This window comes from Pelodiscus sinensis, chromosome 2 (genome assembly GCF_049634645.1).
Source record: "Pelodiscus sinensis isolate JC-2024 chromosome 2, ASM4963464v1, whole genome shotgun sequence".
NCBI classification, from domain to species: Eukaryota; Metazoa; Chordata; order Testudines; family Trionychidae; genus Pelodiscus; species Pelodiscus sinensis.
Window position 1 is genome coordinate 134,996,776 of NC_134712.1, and position 12,836 is coordinate 135,009,611.

Sequence of the window (12,836 nt, forward strand, 5' to 3'; positions counted from 1 at the left end):
GTTTTCTCCCCATAGGGTGAGAGTAGTGCTTATTTACCTTCCACCTGAAGAATCTGCAAATTAATTCTTGAAGGTGACAAGAGGTTTACTTAACACGTGCAGTAACTTGAGTGTAGTGTCTCAAGAGATCCATACTTTCTTCCCTTCTTTCCTCTTTTTTTATAGATCTTCTGGCAGATTTCAAGTTAGTGGGACAGTATTTAGGAATCTCTTCCTCTCTCTCTTTGAAAGCTGCCTATGTGATTTCCAGTTCCTTGTATGCGCCCAAAGAAAGACTGCTTTCTACATAGTTTGGGGATTGCAGTAGTGGGGCACATCCCTCAAGTATGAACCTACAGAGGCTGTTCACTCAAAGAACAACAGCTGGTGGCATGTTACCTTTCCATTTTTCCTCCTGTTGATGCTATGATTGTTTTGGATAAGGAAGACAACCAACAAAGTAGTGAAAGAAATGTCTTTTGACCATGATCATAAATAATGCATAGGTCATTTTTATCTCTTAAATAAAACACTTTCCATTTGTTTAAAGGTGTGCATCTTTACCAAGGATAATGACACAATGTTTTTGTCTTTTATGCCTATAAACATAAAGCCTGCAAATTAACATATACCACTTAAATTTAATTCAATTGGGATATTATCTTGGATGTTTCAACATAGGATTAAAAGGATTCCACTACTGAGGGGCTGTATGGGAGCTGAATTTTGCTTCAGGGTTTTTTATCTATTGTAATTATTATTTCTCCTTTACTCACCTTCTAAATCATATGCATTTCTCCCGGAACATTTAGAAAACTAGCTCTAAAATGTAGTAGTGCAGAACATTTAAAACTATAATGTAGGAGTAGACGTCAGATAATCTAAAGCAGTGGTCACCAGCCAGTAGATTGGAATCTACTGGTAGACCTTGGAGCCTTTGACAGGTGATCCTGACAGGTTTGGACGGGAGGCTATTAAGTGCTGGCACTTCAGCTGTCCCTCTCAGCACTGCCCTGCTGCTCCTTCTCTTTGCCTTTGAGCTGTCTCTCATCCCCAGGAATCTCTTGCTTGCTGTGCATGGTGCAGGAAGAAGAGGAGGGCGTACTGATGTCAGGGTGCCCCTTCTCCCACCCTGTACCCATTCTCCATAGAGCGGGTAGGGAAGGGCAGGGACGGAGAGAGTTTGCTGGCTGCTTTTGGAAGTAGGGGTAAGACTATCTTAATCCCCTGCACCACTACCCAGAAGCCACCCGTGGTAAGTGGTGCCCAGCTGTAGCCTGGATTCCAAACCCGACCCCAGTCCTGAACCCCTCCTACACCCCAAACCCTTGCCCTAACTTTGTTCAACTACCTCAGCTCAGAACCCCTCCCACACTCTAGATCCTTTTAGCCCAAGATCAGAATCCACATACCCCTCTCCTGAACCTCAGCCCTCTGCCCCCAGCCTGATAAAAGTGGAGTGAGGATGATGACGAGGGAGGATGGAGTGAGCAGGGGCGGGGCCTCGGAGAAGTGGTGGGAAGGAGGAGGTGCAAGGGTGTTTGGGTTTGAGAGATCCTGGATTGCACTTAAATTCAAAAAGTGATCTCATGTTTAAAAAGGTTGGAGACCACTGCTCTAAAAGGATGCAGTTGTTACCTTAACATTGAACATTATGCAAATTCATGTGAACCAAAAAATGAAAATGGCAAAAAACAAAGTGATACTGGCTAGTTTATTTTTACTGCCTAATGCAAGATTTATGGAAAAAGTGAATGAAAAATAAAAGTCATGACAGTTAATTTAGATGTTTAAAAATTAATTCCATTTTAATGACATTGAGATTAAATATGATTCTGGCCAAAAATTAGTAGCAAATCTAAAGGTGCAAAGCAACCTGAGTGAAAGTGATAAGTTTCATGATTATTAGAAAAAGAAGCAGTAAGGGCATTAGAATAAGGACAGTGGGTTTTTGTTTGTTTGTTTGTTTGTTTGTTTGTTTGTTTGTTTGTTTGTTAAGCAAACTTTAAGAGACTCAGAGAACTGGTAAATAAGGCCACACAGGAAGAAAATGTAATAGAAAAAGGAGTTCAGGAGAGCTGGCAGGAAACTCTTCTAATCTGAAGTAAAGATTGGAAGAATGGTAAGAGCCTGCCTGACTGCATCAAGGAGTCTTAGCAACCTGAAAATCAAAAAGGAATTTTACAAAAAGTAGAAATATGGACACTTTTCTAAGGATGGGTAAAAAGCAGCAAGACTTTAAGTGCGTAAGTTAAAAACTGGCTAACTGATCATTGTAAATGAGACTCCTCACATAGAGGGTCAATTCTCTGTAGGGTTCCAGAGGGATTGGTTCTTCACTCTACACTATTGACCTGGAAGAAAACATTAAATCATCACTGATAAAGTTTGCAGATGACACATAAATTGAGGAAGTGGTAAATGATGAAGACAGCAGGCCACTAATAAAGAGCGATCTGGACCACTTGGTAAACAGAATGGGTGTAAACAATGTGCGTTTTAATGTGAGTAACTGTAACTGATATACATCTAGGACCAAAGAATGTGAGCCATGCTTACAGAACTGGGGACATTATCTAAGGAGGCAGTAATTCTGAGGAGGATTTGGGGGTCCATAATCATCTGTGGTCATGTGCATAAGAAGGGGAATTGTCAGTAGGGAGAGAAAGATTGTTTTTACTTCTGTATTTGGCAATGGTATGACCACTTTTGAAATATCATGTCTACTCTGATGTCCAGAATTTATGAGGAATGTTGATAAATTGGAGATGTTCAGAGAGCCATGAGAATGACTAAAGCATTAGAAAACTGGCCTAATTATGTAAAATTCAAAGAGCTCAATCTTTTTAGCTTAACAAAGAGAAAAGTAAGAGATGACTTGATTAAAGTCTATAGGTACCCACCTAAGCAACACATATTTGATAAAGGGTTCTTCAGTCTAGCAAAGAAAGGTATAGCATGATCCAGTGGCTGGAAGCTGAAGGGGACATATGGAGCATAAGACTTAAGACATTATGTCACTACATATTTGGAATTTAAATAATTGATGTCAATCAAACATGAGTGCACCAAACTCTCCACTTTGGAACATACAAAAAACAAGAGCATTTCTAAAGTTCTTTTTTATCATTTATTTTGAGTTTATCCATTTTCATGATGCCAGTACATAAGGGCTCCCAATGGTAACCTGGCAGATGCATCTGGAAGGCACTTGGCAGGGGTGGGCATAAGTGCTCCATTAGCCAGATGAGGTTTGCCAGGGTGAGCCCACCGGCTACTATATTTACCTGTGTGTTCACAGCTCCCAGTGGCTGCAGTTTGCTGTTCCCGGCTAATGGGAGCTGTGGGGAGTAGCCCCATTGGGTACTGTGAGCAGCCAACTCTGCAGACACACAGGTACATAAAGCATCTGGTGGCTCACCAGGAGCTAACCCTGGTGAGCCATGTCCAACCTTCAGCCATTTATTGTCCACCCCTGGTAAATGGCAAGTGAAAGGAACACATTGGGTCTCTATTTCCACTGATATATGGGAAAGCAGAAGGAGACCAGGAGTTGGAAGGAGCACATGTGCAAGGGGAGAAGGATTTGAAAGTGGACAGCAAAAGAGGAGGAAGGCAGTGGGGGCGCAAGTGAGTAACAATGATACAGAAATGGAAACAGGGGTGATGAAGACACAAGGTTGGAATGAAAAAGAAAGGGAACTGTGGGATGCAGAGCCCATGCACCTTATTTAAATAGTGGTGAAATTTCAAGCCATTATTCAGAATAAATGGACAGTATTTCTAGCCACACATTTAAGCATATCAGTTATTACACCTTCTAATAGCCTTGATTTGTTTATGTAATTTATATTCCCAGAGACTCCAAAAGCAAGAGTCTTGGTTGGATAAGAGATTCTGACCCGCATCTGTTTATATTTCATAATTCATATTTTTGTTGAAGAAGCTTTTATAAATTAAATTAAAAAAAACTCATAAAAGGAAATTATGTGGCAGATATGATTAAAAATATGAGTGTATGCATATAATAATTATGGGTGTTATTTAGACTCTCTCATTATAGGTTACTCAACATTTTGTTTAAGGAAAAGTTCTTGATATGGGTATCCTCTAAGATTGTGAATTTGAGAACATTTTGCTGTAAACAGAATAATTCTTTGATACAGGATGAGTTGTCTTTCCTGTATAATGATGATGACTCGTAACAGCAGACACTTTCTCCCTAGATCAAAGGTGGAAAACAGAAAAGATGTGATGTACAATACATTTGTATGCACATTGCCTTAAGGGCTGTGCATTCTTCTTCTTTATTTGCAAGGAGGATGAAAAAAACAACAACCCATGAGTGAGCTGGGTTGGCTTTCCTATGGAAGAAACAAGGATTCTGGCCCCAGAAACCAGGAATCCCCTCCCTCAATAGCCATTTGGGAACCAGGAAAATCTATAGCATTCCCTGTAAAAGCCATGTGCATCTGCAGCGGCTCTGATAACTTCCTGCCCTCTACAGCTCTCTCGGGGTTTGTCTTCAATGCACCCTTAGCTTGAAATAAGCTGTGCAATTTGAACTACACAAATTGCGTGCTTATTTTGAGTGTTTTTTGAAATAGCTTATTTTGTAATTTAGTGCTATCTACACAGTGCCAAATTTTGAAAAAAAGCAGTATTCTGAAATGTCCCTTAATCCTTGTGGAACAAGGTTTACAGGGATATTGGAATAGCATGCCCGTTATTTCGAAACATATTTCGAAATAACTGGTGCACTGTCAAGACGTGGAATAGCTATTTCGGGATACCGGAAGTATCCCAAAATAGCACCGCCGCGTAGATGTAGCCTAGCAGTCTGACTCTTTTAAAGCAAGTTATCGGGTTCCCCACATGGTGCTGGAGCCTGGGCCCCTTAAGGGGCCTTCAGCTGTACAGGAAAGGGATGAGGTGAGTACACAAAAGACAGTTAAGCCCAGGATGGGATGAATTAACTGGTAGAGTCACTGTGACTTGAGGAGATGATGTGAGTCCATCCCTGTACACGTCTTGACAACTAGCTCCTGAACCAATGGAGATCCATTTGTATGGATGTGGAAGAAGCATGATGCTTCTTGTTGATTCCCTCTTGCATGCATGGAGTGGGATATCCACATCCAGAAGGAAGGATCCCTTTATATGCAGATCCTGAGTACATGAACCCCATTCTTGAATTTTTGCATGCTTATGTTCCACTTGGCTGTTAAGCTCACTGGGCAGCTGACTGCTATATACAGACATGTGGAAAGATGTGATTGTTCATGATATGCCAGGTACAGGTCTTATTTACTCCCATGGGACTATTGTATATGTAGCAGTATCTGAAATTAAATTATGCCTGTTCATTGCTTTAAAATTACTCTTGTGTCTGATCTAACAAGTTCTCAATGATAGTTTTACAAATCTGTTTTTAAGTGGAACCTAGATTAACCTCTGATTTAGAATTCCTAAACAAATTAGACTTTGAACGAATGCAGCAATTAGCATAACATTCCACTCTATTTTGAGTCAAAATTGATCAGCACTTTTTGAAACTTGCCGCAAATTGCTGTGATAATCAAGCTAAATTAAGCCATGATTTTTCAGGTGAATTTGTCTCCAATAAATATCCTATGAATTGTAGGTTTAGGGACATGATATTGTCTGTCCACTGTTTTGTAGACCCTTTGGAATATATAGCACTGAAAGGTGAAATTCCTGTCTCTAGATGGAATTCCATTTGAGTAATATAGTTTAAAAAATAGCTGATATGCCCTGTTATAGCCCCTATAAGGTAATAGAATTTACTAAGGCCATCATAGTGAAGGTAAGGAGAAATAGTACCCTAAATCCTTGGTCTGGAGTAAGGGGAATGGGAGTCTTCTCCCAAGACAGGTGATGATTTGAGCACTCAGACCTGAGTGGGGATGGCCTCAGAGGGTAGGTCTACACTGCAGGGCTTAACGCGAAATAAGCTATGCAAATTGAGCTATGTCAATTGCGTATCTTATTTTGAAACAGCTTATTTTGAAATAGGTAGCATCTATACAGCACTTATTTGAAAATAGAGCACCCTTCCTCCGATTTCCATTATTACTTGTACAATGAGGGTTACAGGAGTGGGAGTAAAAAAGTCCTCCAGCTTGACAGTATTTTGACATTATTTCGACATAACTGCCTGCTGTGTAGATGCAGACTAAATTATTTCGGAATAGCGCTAGTTATTTTGAAATAGTGTTGCAGTGTAGACATACCCAGAGAGGCCACAAAAGGGTCAAAGGTGACAAATGTATTGATGTATCTTAATTAGGAGCTGTCAGAAAAACAAGCAGAAAAACAGCACACATTGACTCTAGAACAACTTCCCACCAAACACTTGGGGAGCAATTACATGACAATGGCCTACAATTAAGCCCTAGTTTGAAGTTACACAGTTGCTTTGCTAATGCTGGGAGCCTGCAGATCAAAAGAATGCTTCATGATTAAAAGAACTCGGTGGAGAGAAAGATGGGATGGACTAGTGAGTGAACAATTCCCAGGGAGAAGATAGTGAGTTGGAACAGAGGCAACAGACCCTGCAGAAGTGGGTCTGCATCAAGATTGGATGTTTTTCTAAAAATATATGCTAGGGTTCCAATAGAGAAGAGCCATGGCCTGTGTTATGAAGGAAGTCACACTTCATGACCAGAGTGTCCCTTCTGGCCTTATAATCTTTGACTCCATGAATTGCAGGCACTGAACATAACTGGAGCCTGCTGAGCTGATCAGATTAGCACAATGCAAGCCTCCAGTGTTAGAGGGGTTGCAACCAAAGAGGCAAGGAGGGGTCAAAGGTGTGATTACCCAGTAATTCTGACGGTTCACTGTAAAGCCTTTATAGCTATTTCTCCTTCTGTACCTTTGTGATGATGTTGCTTTTTGAAGTAGATCTGAGGAGATCCAATCAATTAGGGCTATCATTCTTTTAATAGCTTCTGACATTTGATTCCATTCACCTCTAACTTTCTTTCTCTGAAATTGTGGAACGTAATGTTAAGATTCAGTTTCTGTATTAAATCAACAGACAATATACTGTTACAATTTTCAGTGCTATTTTCCAGCTCCTAAGAACATCAAACCAATTATTACTGAAAATGTCAAGCATTCAACTTAAATAAAATTGTCATGATAATTTTAATTGTATTCAATGTGTGTTACATTTAATGTGCTCCCAAACAGCTGATTTTTCTGTCTGTGTTATATATGGAGTGAAGCAGTAGTCATGGTGATCCCAGGATACTGCAGAGAAAAGTTGGGTGAAGTGATTTCTTTTAGTAGACTAACTTCCGTTGGTGAAAGAGACAGGCACAATGTGTAGCTTGAAAGCTTGTCTCTTGCACCAAGAGACATTAAATGCTCTTATCTCACCCACTTTGTTTCTTTTATATATTCAGCATAGTCACATTAAAGAATGTGCACATATTGGAAAGTTATTGTATTTAGATATGCTGAAAAATGGGTTGTTTGTAATAGAAGTGTCACAGAGTAATTGATGAGTAATGCAGGGTGTTATATTTATTATATTTACAATTATGGTTGATGGTATTTAGCTCAACTTCTGTTAGATTTCTGCCATTTCCTCTGATACAAAGAGACCTTTTGTTTATTAGAATTAAGAAGAATGTTGATGGGAAAAAAGAGACTTTGTGCTATGCTATCCTAGCATCTGTGAGTAGAGACCATTTCTGCTACTCTGCGTCTCCTCTTGACTGTTGCTGAAGAGAATGGGGAGTGTGTTCACTTCTGTACTCACTGGAACTCACAGGGATCTTAACAGCAATAGTGAAAATGACCTGGTCCCTGTTAGTTTGACTACGACTGCTTGACAAAGCAATAAGCAGAAGCCTGGTTTGTATTTAGGTCACATTTGGACAGCAGCCTGTCTTCATAGGCCTATGGGCTAAATACTTTTTATTATAAATGAAACTTTGTCTGCTTCAATGGATGGTTAGGTTTCCCTGCCACAGTAGGACAAGCTTTTTACTTCCATGGATGGGTGTAGTGAGCAAGTGGAACTTTCAAGCCCTGTTACTAAGTGTCTAAACAGAGAGCATATGGGGTAACATGACCTCATTGCCCACTCAGGTTATGTCTACACTGTGGAGCTATTTCAGGATACTTCTGGTATCCCAAAATATCCCAAAATAGCTATTCTGCATTTTAAGAGCAAGCCCGTTATATCGAAATAATAACAGGTTCGCTATTCTGACATCCCTGTAAACCTTATTGCATGACAGTTAAGGGACATTTTGGAATAGTGCTTTATTTCAAAATTTGGCATTTAAATTCATCTGCCATTTTATTGCCCAGTCACCTAGTTTTGTGAAATCCTTTTGAAGCTCTTCATAGTCTGCTTTGGACTTAACTATCTTGAGCAGTTTGGTATCATCTGCAAATGTTGCCTCCTCACTCTTTATCCCATTCTCCAGATCATTTAGGAATATATTGAATAGGATTGGTCCCGGTACAAACTCCTCCGGGACACCACTAAATATCTTTCTCCATTCTGAAAATTGGCCATTTATTCCTACTCTTTGTGTCCTATCTTTCAATCAGTTATCAGTCCATGAGAGGACTTTCACTCTTATCCTGTGACAGCTCACTTTGCTGTACTTTATGTAGTACATTTCTTTTGAATAATCTCTTTTGTATCACTATAATTAGCCACTGGTCACAGACTCCCAGTGGGATGTTGGTTGCAGGCACCCAGGCCATTCAAGCCTGATGAGTCATGGTTGGAAACCACCCAGAGATCCAGCCAGAGATTGGTACAACTACAGGTTCCACGTAGAGAGAGGTAAAGATAGCAAAACATATCACCTAAGCAAGTGCAGCTGAGAGAGATGGCAACGGGAGATGGGGTTTAAGGCTCCGCTCTCCCTGTGACTATGACAGTACAGTTGGTAGAAAGGCAGGGGGATTGTATTCAGATGACCCAGTCTAGAGCAGGGTGAAGCACAGAGTTCCAAGCTGGTAGAGGTGCTGTTATGCAGATAGAAGGTTGTCATTTGGAAATAGTGTCCACACAAAGACTGACACACAGATCTCAGGTGCAACTCATCCATGAATCATGATAGGCCCCTTTGAGGTTATCAGATGAGTTATGTCACATACATGAAAAATGTACCTGCTGGGAATTCCTCTTTGTTCCCACAACTAAGCAATCGTTTTTTTCCTAAGCCATCAGTTAAGTATTTATCAAAAAACATTCTGCGCATCTTTGTTTTATTTTAAAACCATCCAGGCCTATGGTATCTGTTTTTCTTTCTGTGGTTACTGATATCACACGACACAGCAAAATGAGTGGTACACTGGGTATATTTTATTTTAATCAAAATATTTTCTCTCATTGTATTCCATCAAATCACATATGTATCTCTTTTAGAAGACTGAAATGTTGAGTTCAGTCCTTCGTGTACCTTTCACTGAACTGACGTATCAAGTTTAGTGCTTGATATATTATGTTCAGTTCTTAGTCTGTTTATTTCAGTGAGGGTTGCATATTGTGTCAAGGGAGTGATATAGTTGCTCCTCATGCAACCCATCAGGTTGAAAATATGATTTATTAGTAAAAGCTGACACATTTGATTCAAAGTGTTGGTGATAGATTTAAAAGTGAACGTTTCTCCTCAGTAAACGTATCTGATTTAGAAAGCGACAAATATCTGTCCTTGAAAAGGATCATATTTACAGTAGTTGAGTTTTGGATCAGTCAGATTTATTGCAGAATGTATTCTTTTGTATCTAGTTTTGTGTTTTCTGAACTGAAAAGGAATCAGTGTTCCTCCAGGTTACACAAGCACAGAGTGTCAGAGAGATGAATCTGCTCCTGGCACGAGCCTCATGTTATGTACCATTATCCAGACACATCTATAGCCAACCTCTGGTTGCATCACTGACCATTGTGCTTTATAGGTAGCTGGCAGACACTTAGGGGAAAATATAGATTATCTTCAAATAATTATAGTCTTATTTCTATACCTAGGCTTTGTTACCACAATGCTGCTTAAAGTGTTTTAATTTAAATACTTCATTCTTTGTCATTTTAATATTATATGGAAAAGAATGTTCTCTTCTGTAAACAGCAAAAATACATAATTTAACAGAATGTATCTGCATCTCTCTAATGGAACTTTTTATTACATGTTATATAGTCTAGAACTATGATGCGATGATATGCTACAGTATGTATGAAACAGAAAAGTGATGACTGTTATTTCACCAGCGTACAATTTTATAATGCTCAGATTTTGGTTTCAGATAAACTAAATATATGAATAGTCACAACATTAATCATACTTAAATTATAATTTACTACATATGAATGGTCACACTGTGTCAAACTGTGTTTTGTTAGTCTAGTATCCTGTCTTCTGACAGTAGCTAGTGTCAAATGATTCAAAGGGAATGAACAGAACAGGACAATTACTGGGTGATCTGCCCCCTGTCAGCGACTCAGCTTCTGACAGGGATTTAGGGACACTGAGAACATTTGGATGGGTCCCTGACCATCTTGGCTAATAGACATTGGTAGAACTATCCTCCATGAACGTATTTTATTCTTTTTTGAACCAAGTTATACTTTTAGCCTTTTCAGCACCTCCTGGCTATGAGTTCCAGAGGTTTTGTGTGAAAAACTACTTCCCATGTTTGTTTTAAACCTTCTATTTATTAATTTCATTGAATGACTCCTGGCTCCTGTGTTGTGAGAAGGAGTACATAACACTTCCTCAGTCACTTTCGCCACACTATTTATGATTTTATAAATCTCTATCATTTCCCTGCTTATTTCCAATCTTTTTAACTGCTCCAGATATGGAAACTGTTCCATATCCCTAATCATTTTTGTTGACCTTCTCTGTACTTTTTCCAGTTCTGTTTTTTTAGATGGGATGTCCACACTTGCACTCAATATTTTAGGAGTGGAAGCATCATGGATTTATATAATGGATATGATATTTTTCTGTCTTATTCCTTTCTTAATTGATACTAACATTCTATTAGCTTTTTTGACTGCTGCTGCACAATGATCAGATGTTTTAGAGAACTATCCACAATGACTCTAGGATCTATTTCTAGAAAGGTAACAGCTAATTTCAACCCCATCATTTTATATGTATAGTTGTGATTGTTTTCCAATGTGCATTACTTTGCATTTATCAACGCTGAATTTCTTTGCGATTGTGTTGCTCAGCCACCAAGTTTAGTGAAAGCCCTTGTAACTCATTGCAATCAGCTCTGGACTTAATTATTTTGAGTAATTTTGCATCATCTGTAAACTTTGCCTCCTCACTTTTTACCGTTTTCTCCAGATCAGTTATGAATATGTTGAAATGGTTTTCTCTCTTTTAACCAGTTACTAATCTGTGAGAGGACTTTCCATCTTATCCCATGACTGGTTACTTTGTTTAAGAACCTTTGGTATGGGACTTTTTCAAAAGCTGTCTGAAAGTCCAGACATACTGTATTCACAGGATCACCATTGCCCACATGTTTGTGGACACCTTCATAGGATTTTAACAGATTGGTGAGGCATTATTTCCCTTTATGAAAGCTATGTTGACTCTTCTGCAATATGTTACATTCAGCAGTGTTTCTCACAATTCTGTTCTTTACTATAGTTTTAATCGATTTGCCTGATATTGAAATTAAGCTTTTTGGACCAGTACAAAACTCATTTGTTGAGGCAGTTGTTCTGGCTCCTCATTGTTTCAGCTGCTTTAATGGTTTTCCAGGATCTTCACTTGAAAGAGCTTTGCTTTCAGTGTTTTCAATGGTGTCAAAGAGGAGGAGCAAGCACCATGTGAACTTGCAGGTATTCTTGGGCCATAAGCAAGTACTGTGCAGACCATTGGTGGGGTACATATCCTTAATTTGAGAACTTTTGTTTATTAAGCTAAATAGTGTGTGAACTTCATCTGCTTATTTCCTAATGCCATCGTTATCACTTTTGGCTGTTTCAGATAAGAAGACAAGGAGGAATACAGTTACTGGTGGACCTGTTGGACCATCGAATGACAGAAGTCCACCGTAGTGCCTGTGGAGCTTTGAGAAACCTGGTATATGGGAAAGCAAATGATGACAACAAAATTGCCCTGAAAAATTGTGGCGGTATCCCAGCACTAGTACGGTTGCTCCGCAAGACTACAGATTTGGAAATCCGAGAACTGGTTACAGGTTTGATTTTATGTACTTTTCTTATGAATATCAAGTACTAACTAGGTACTAGCTCAGTACTATTTGTGAATCATACTGATATGTATCAGTTGCTTCATAAAAACCTTCTGCTTTATTGCCATTGTCCCAACTCTGCAACTATCATATGTCAACAGGTGTACGCTTTCAGGTTCTATAGACAAGAGAAATATTGATCGACTCCAATCAATATTTAACAAACATTTACTGAAGCATCAGTTATTTTCTGGATAGCTGTTTGTTTGTTTTGGTTTAGTTTTGGTTGTTTGGGTTGGGTGGGTTGGTTGGTTTGTTAAGGCTGTTTTTCCACTAGTGGAGAACTTCCTTTTTTCAGAGAGAGAGAGGCTCTCTTTCAGTGATGACTGTATATGAACAGAGTTTGCTTTTCATAAACCTTTGGCGCATTATATCAGCTTCCCCTCCTCGAAGAGAGTGCTTCCAAATATGTGAAAGAAAATATGCAAAGCAAAACAAGGAAGATTTTTAAATCCTCTGTATTTTGACCCTTCACTTGGCTATTACATTGTCAGTGATGGAAAAATTAATTTCATGTTACAAATCAAAAAATATTAAGGTCTAGTGTCAGTATCTAGAGATACTGCCAGTATCTCCACTGAAACTTT

At 39.1% G+C, this 12,836-nt stretch overlaps 1 protein-coding gene across 8 annotated transcripts in view; it reads left to right on the forward strand.

The window, feature by feature from the left end:
- CTNND2 (catenin delta 2) overlaps window positions 1–12,836 on the forward strand; it is a 1,073,049-nt gene that overhangs the window by 814,794 nt on the left and 245,419 nt on the right. For all 8 annotated transcript variants that reach the window (XM_006120137.4, XM_006120139.4, XM_075921468.1 and 5 more), the window contains one exon: window positions 11,982–12,195. In XM_006120137.4, the coding sequence (XP_006120199.1) occupies window positions 11,982–12,195 (214 nt within the window). The remainder of the gene's footprint in view (window positions 1–11,981; window positions 12,196–12,836) is intronic.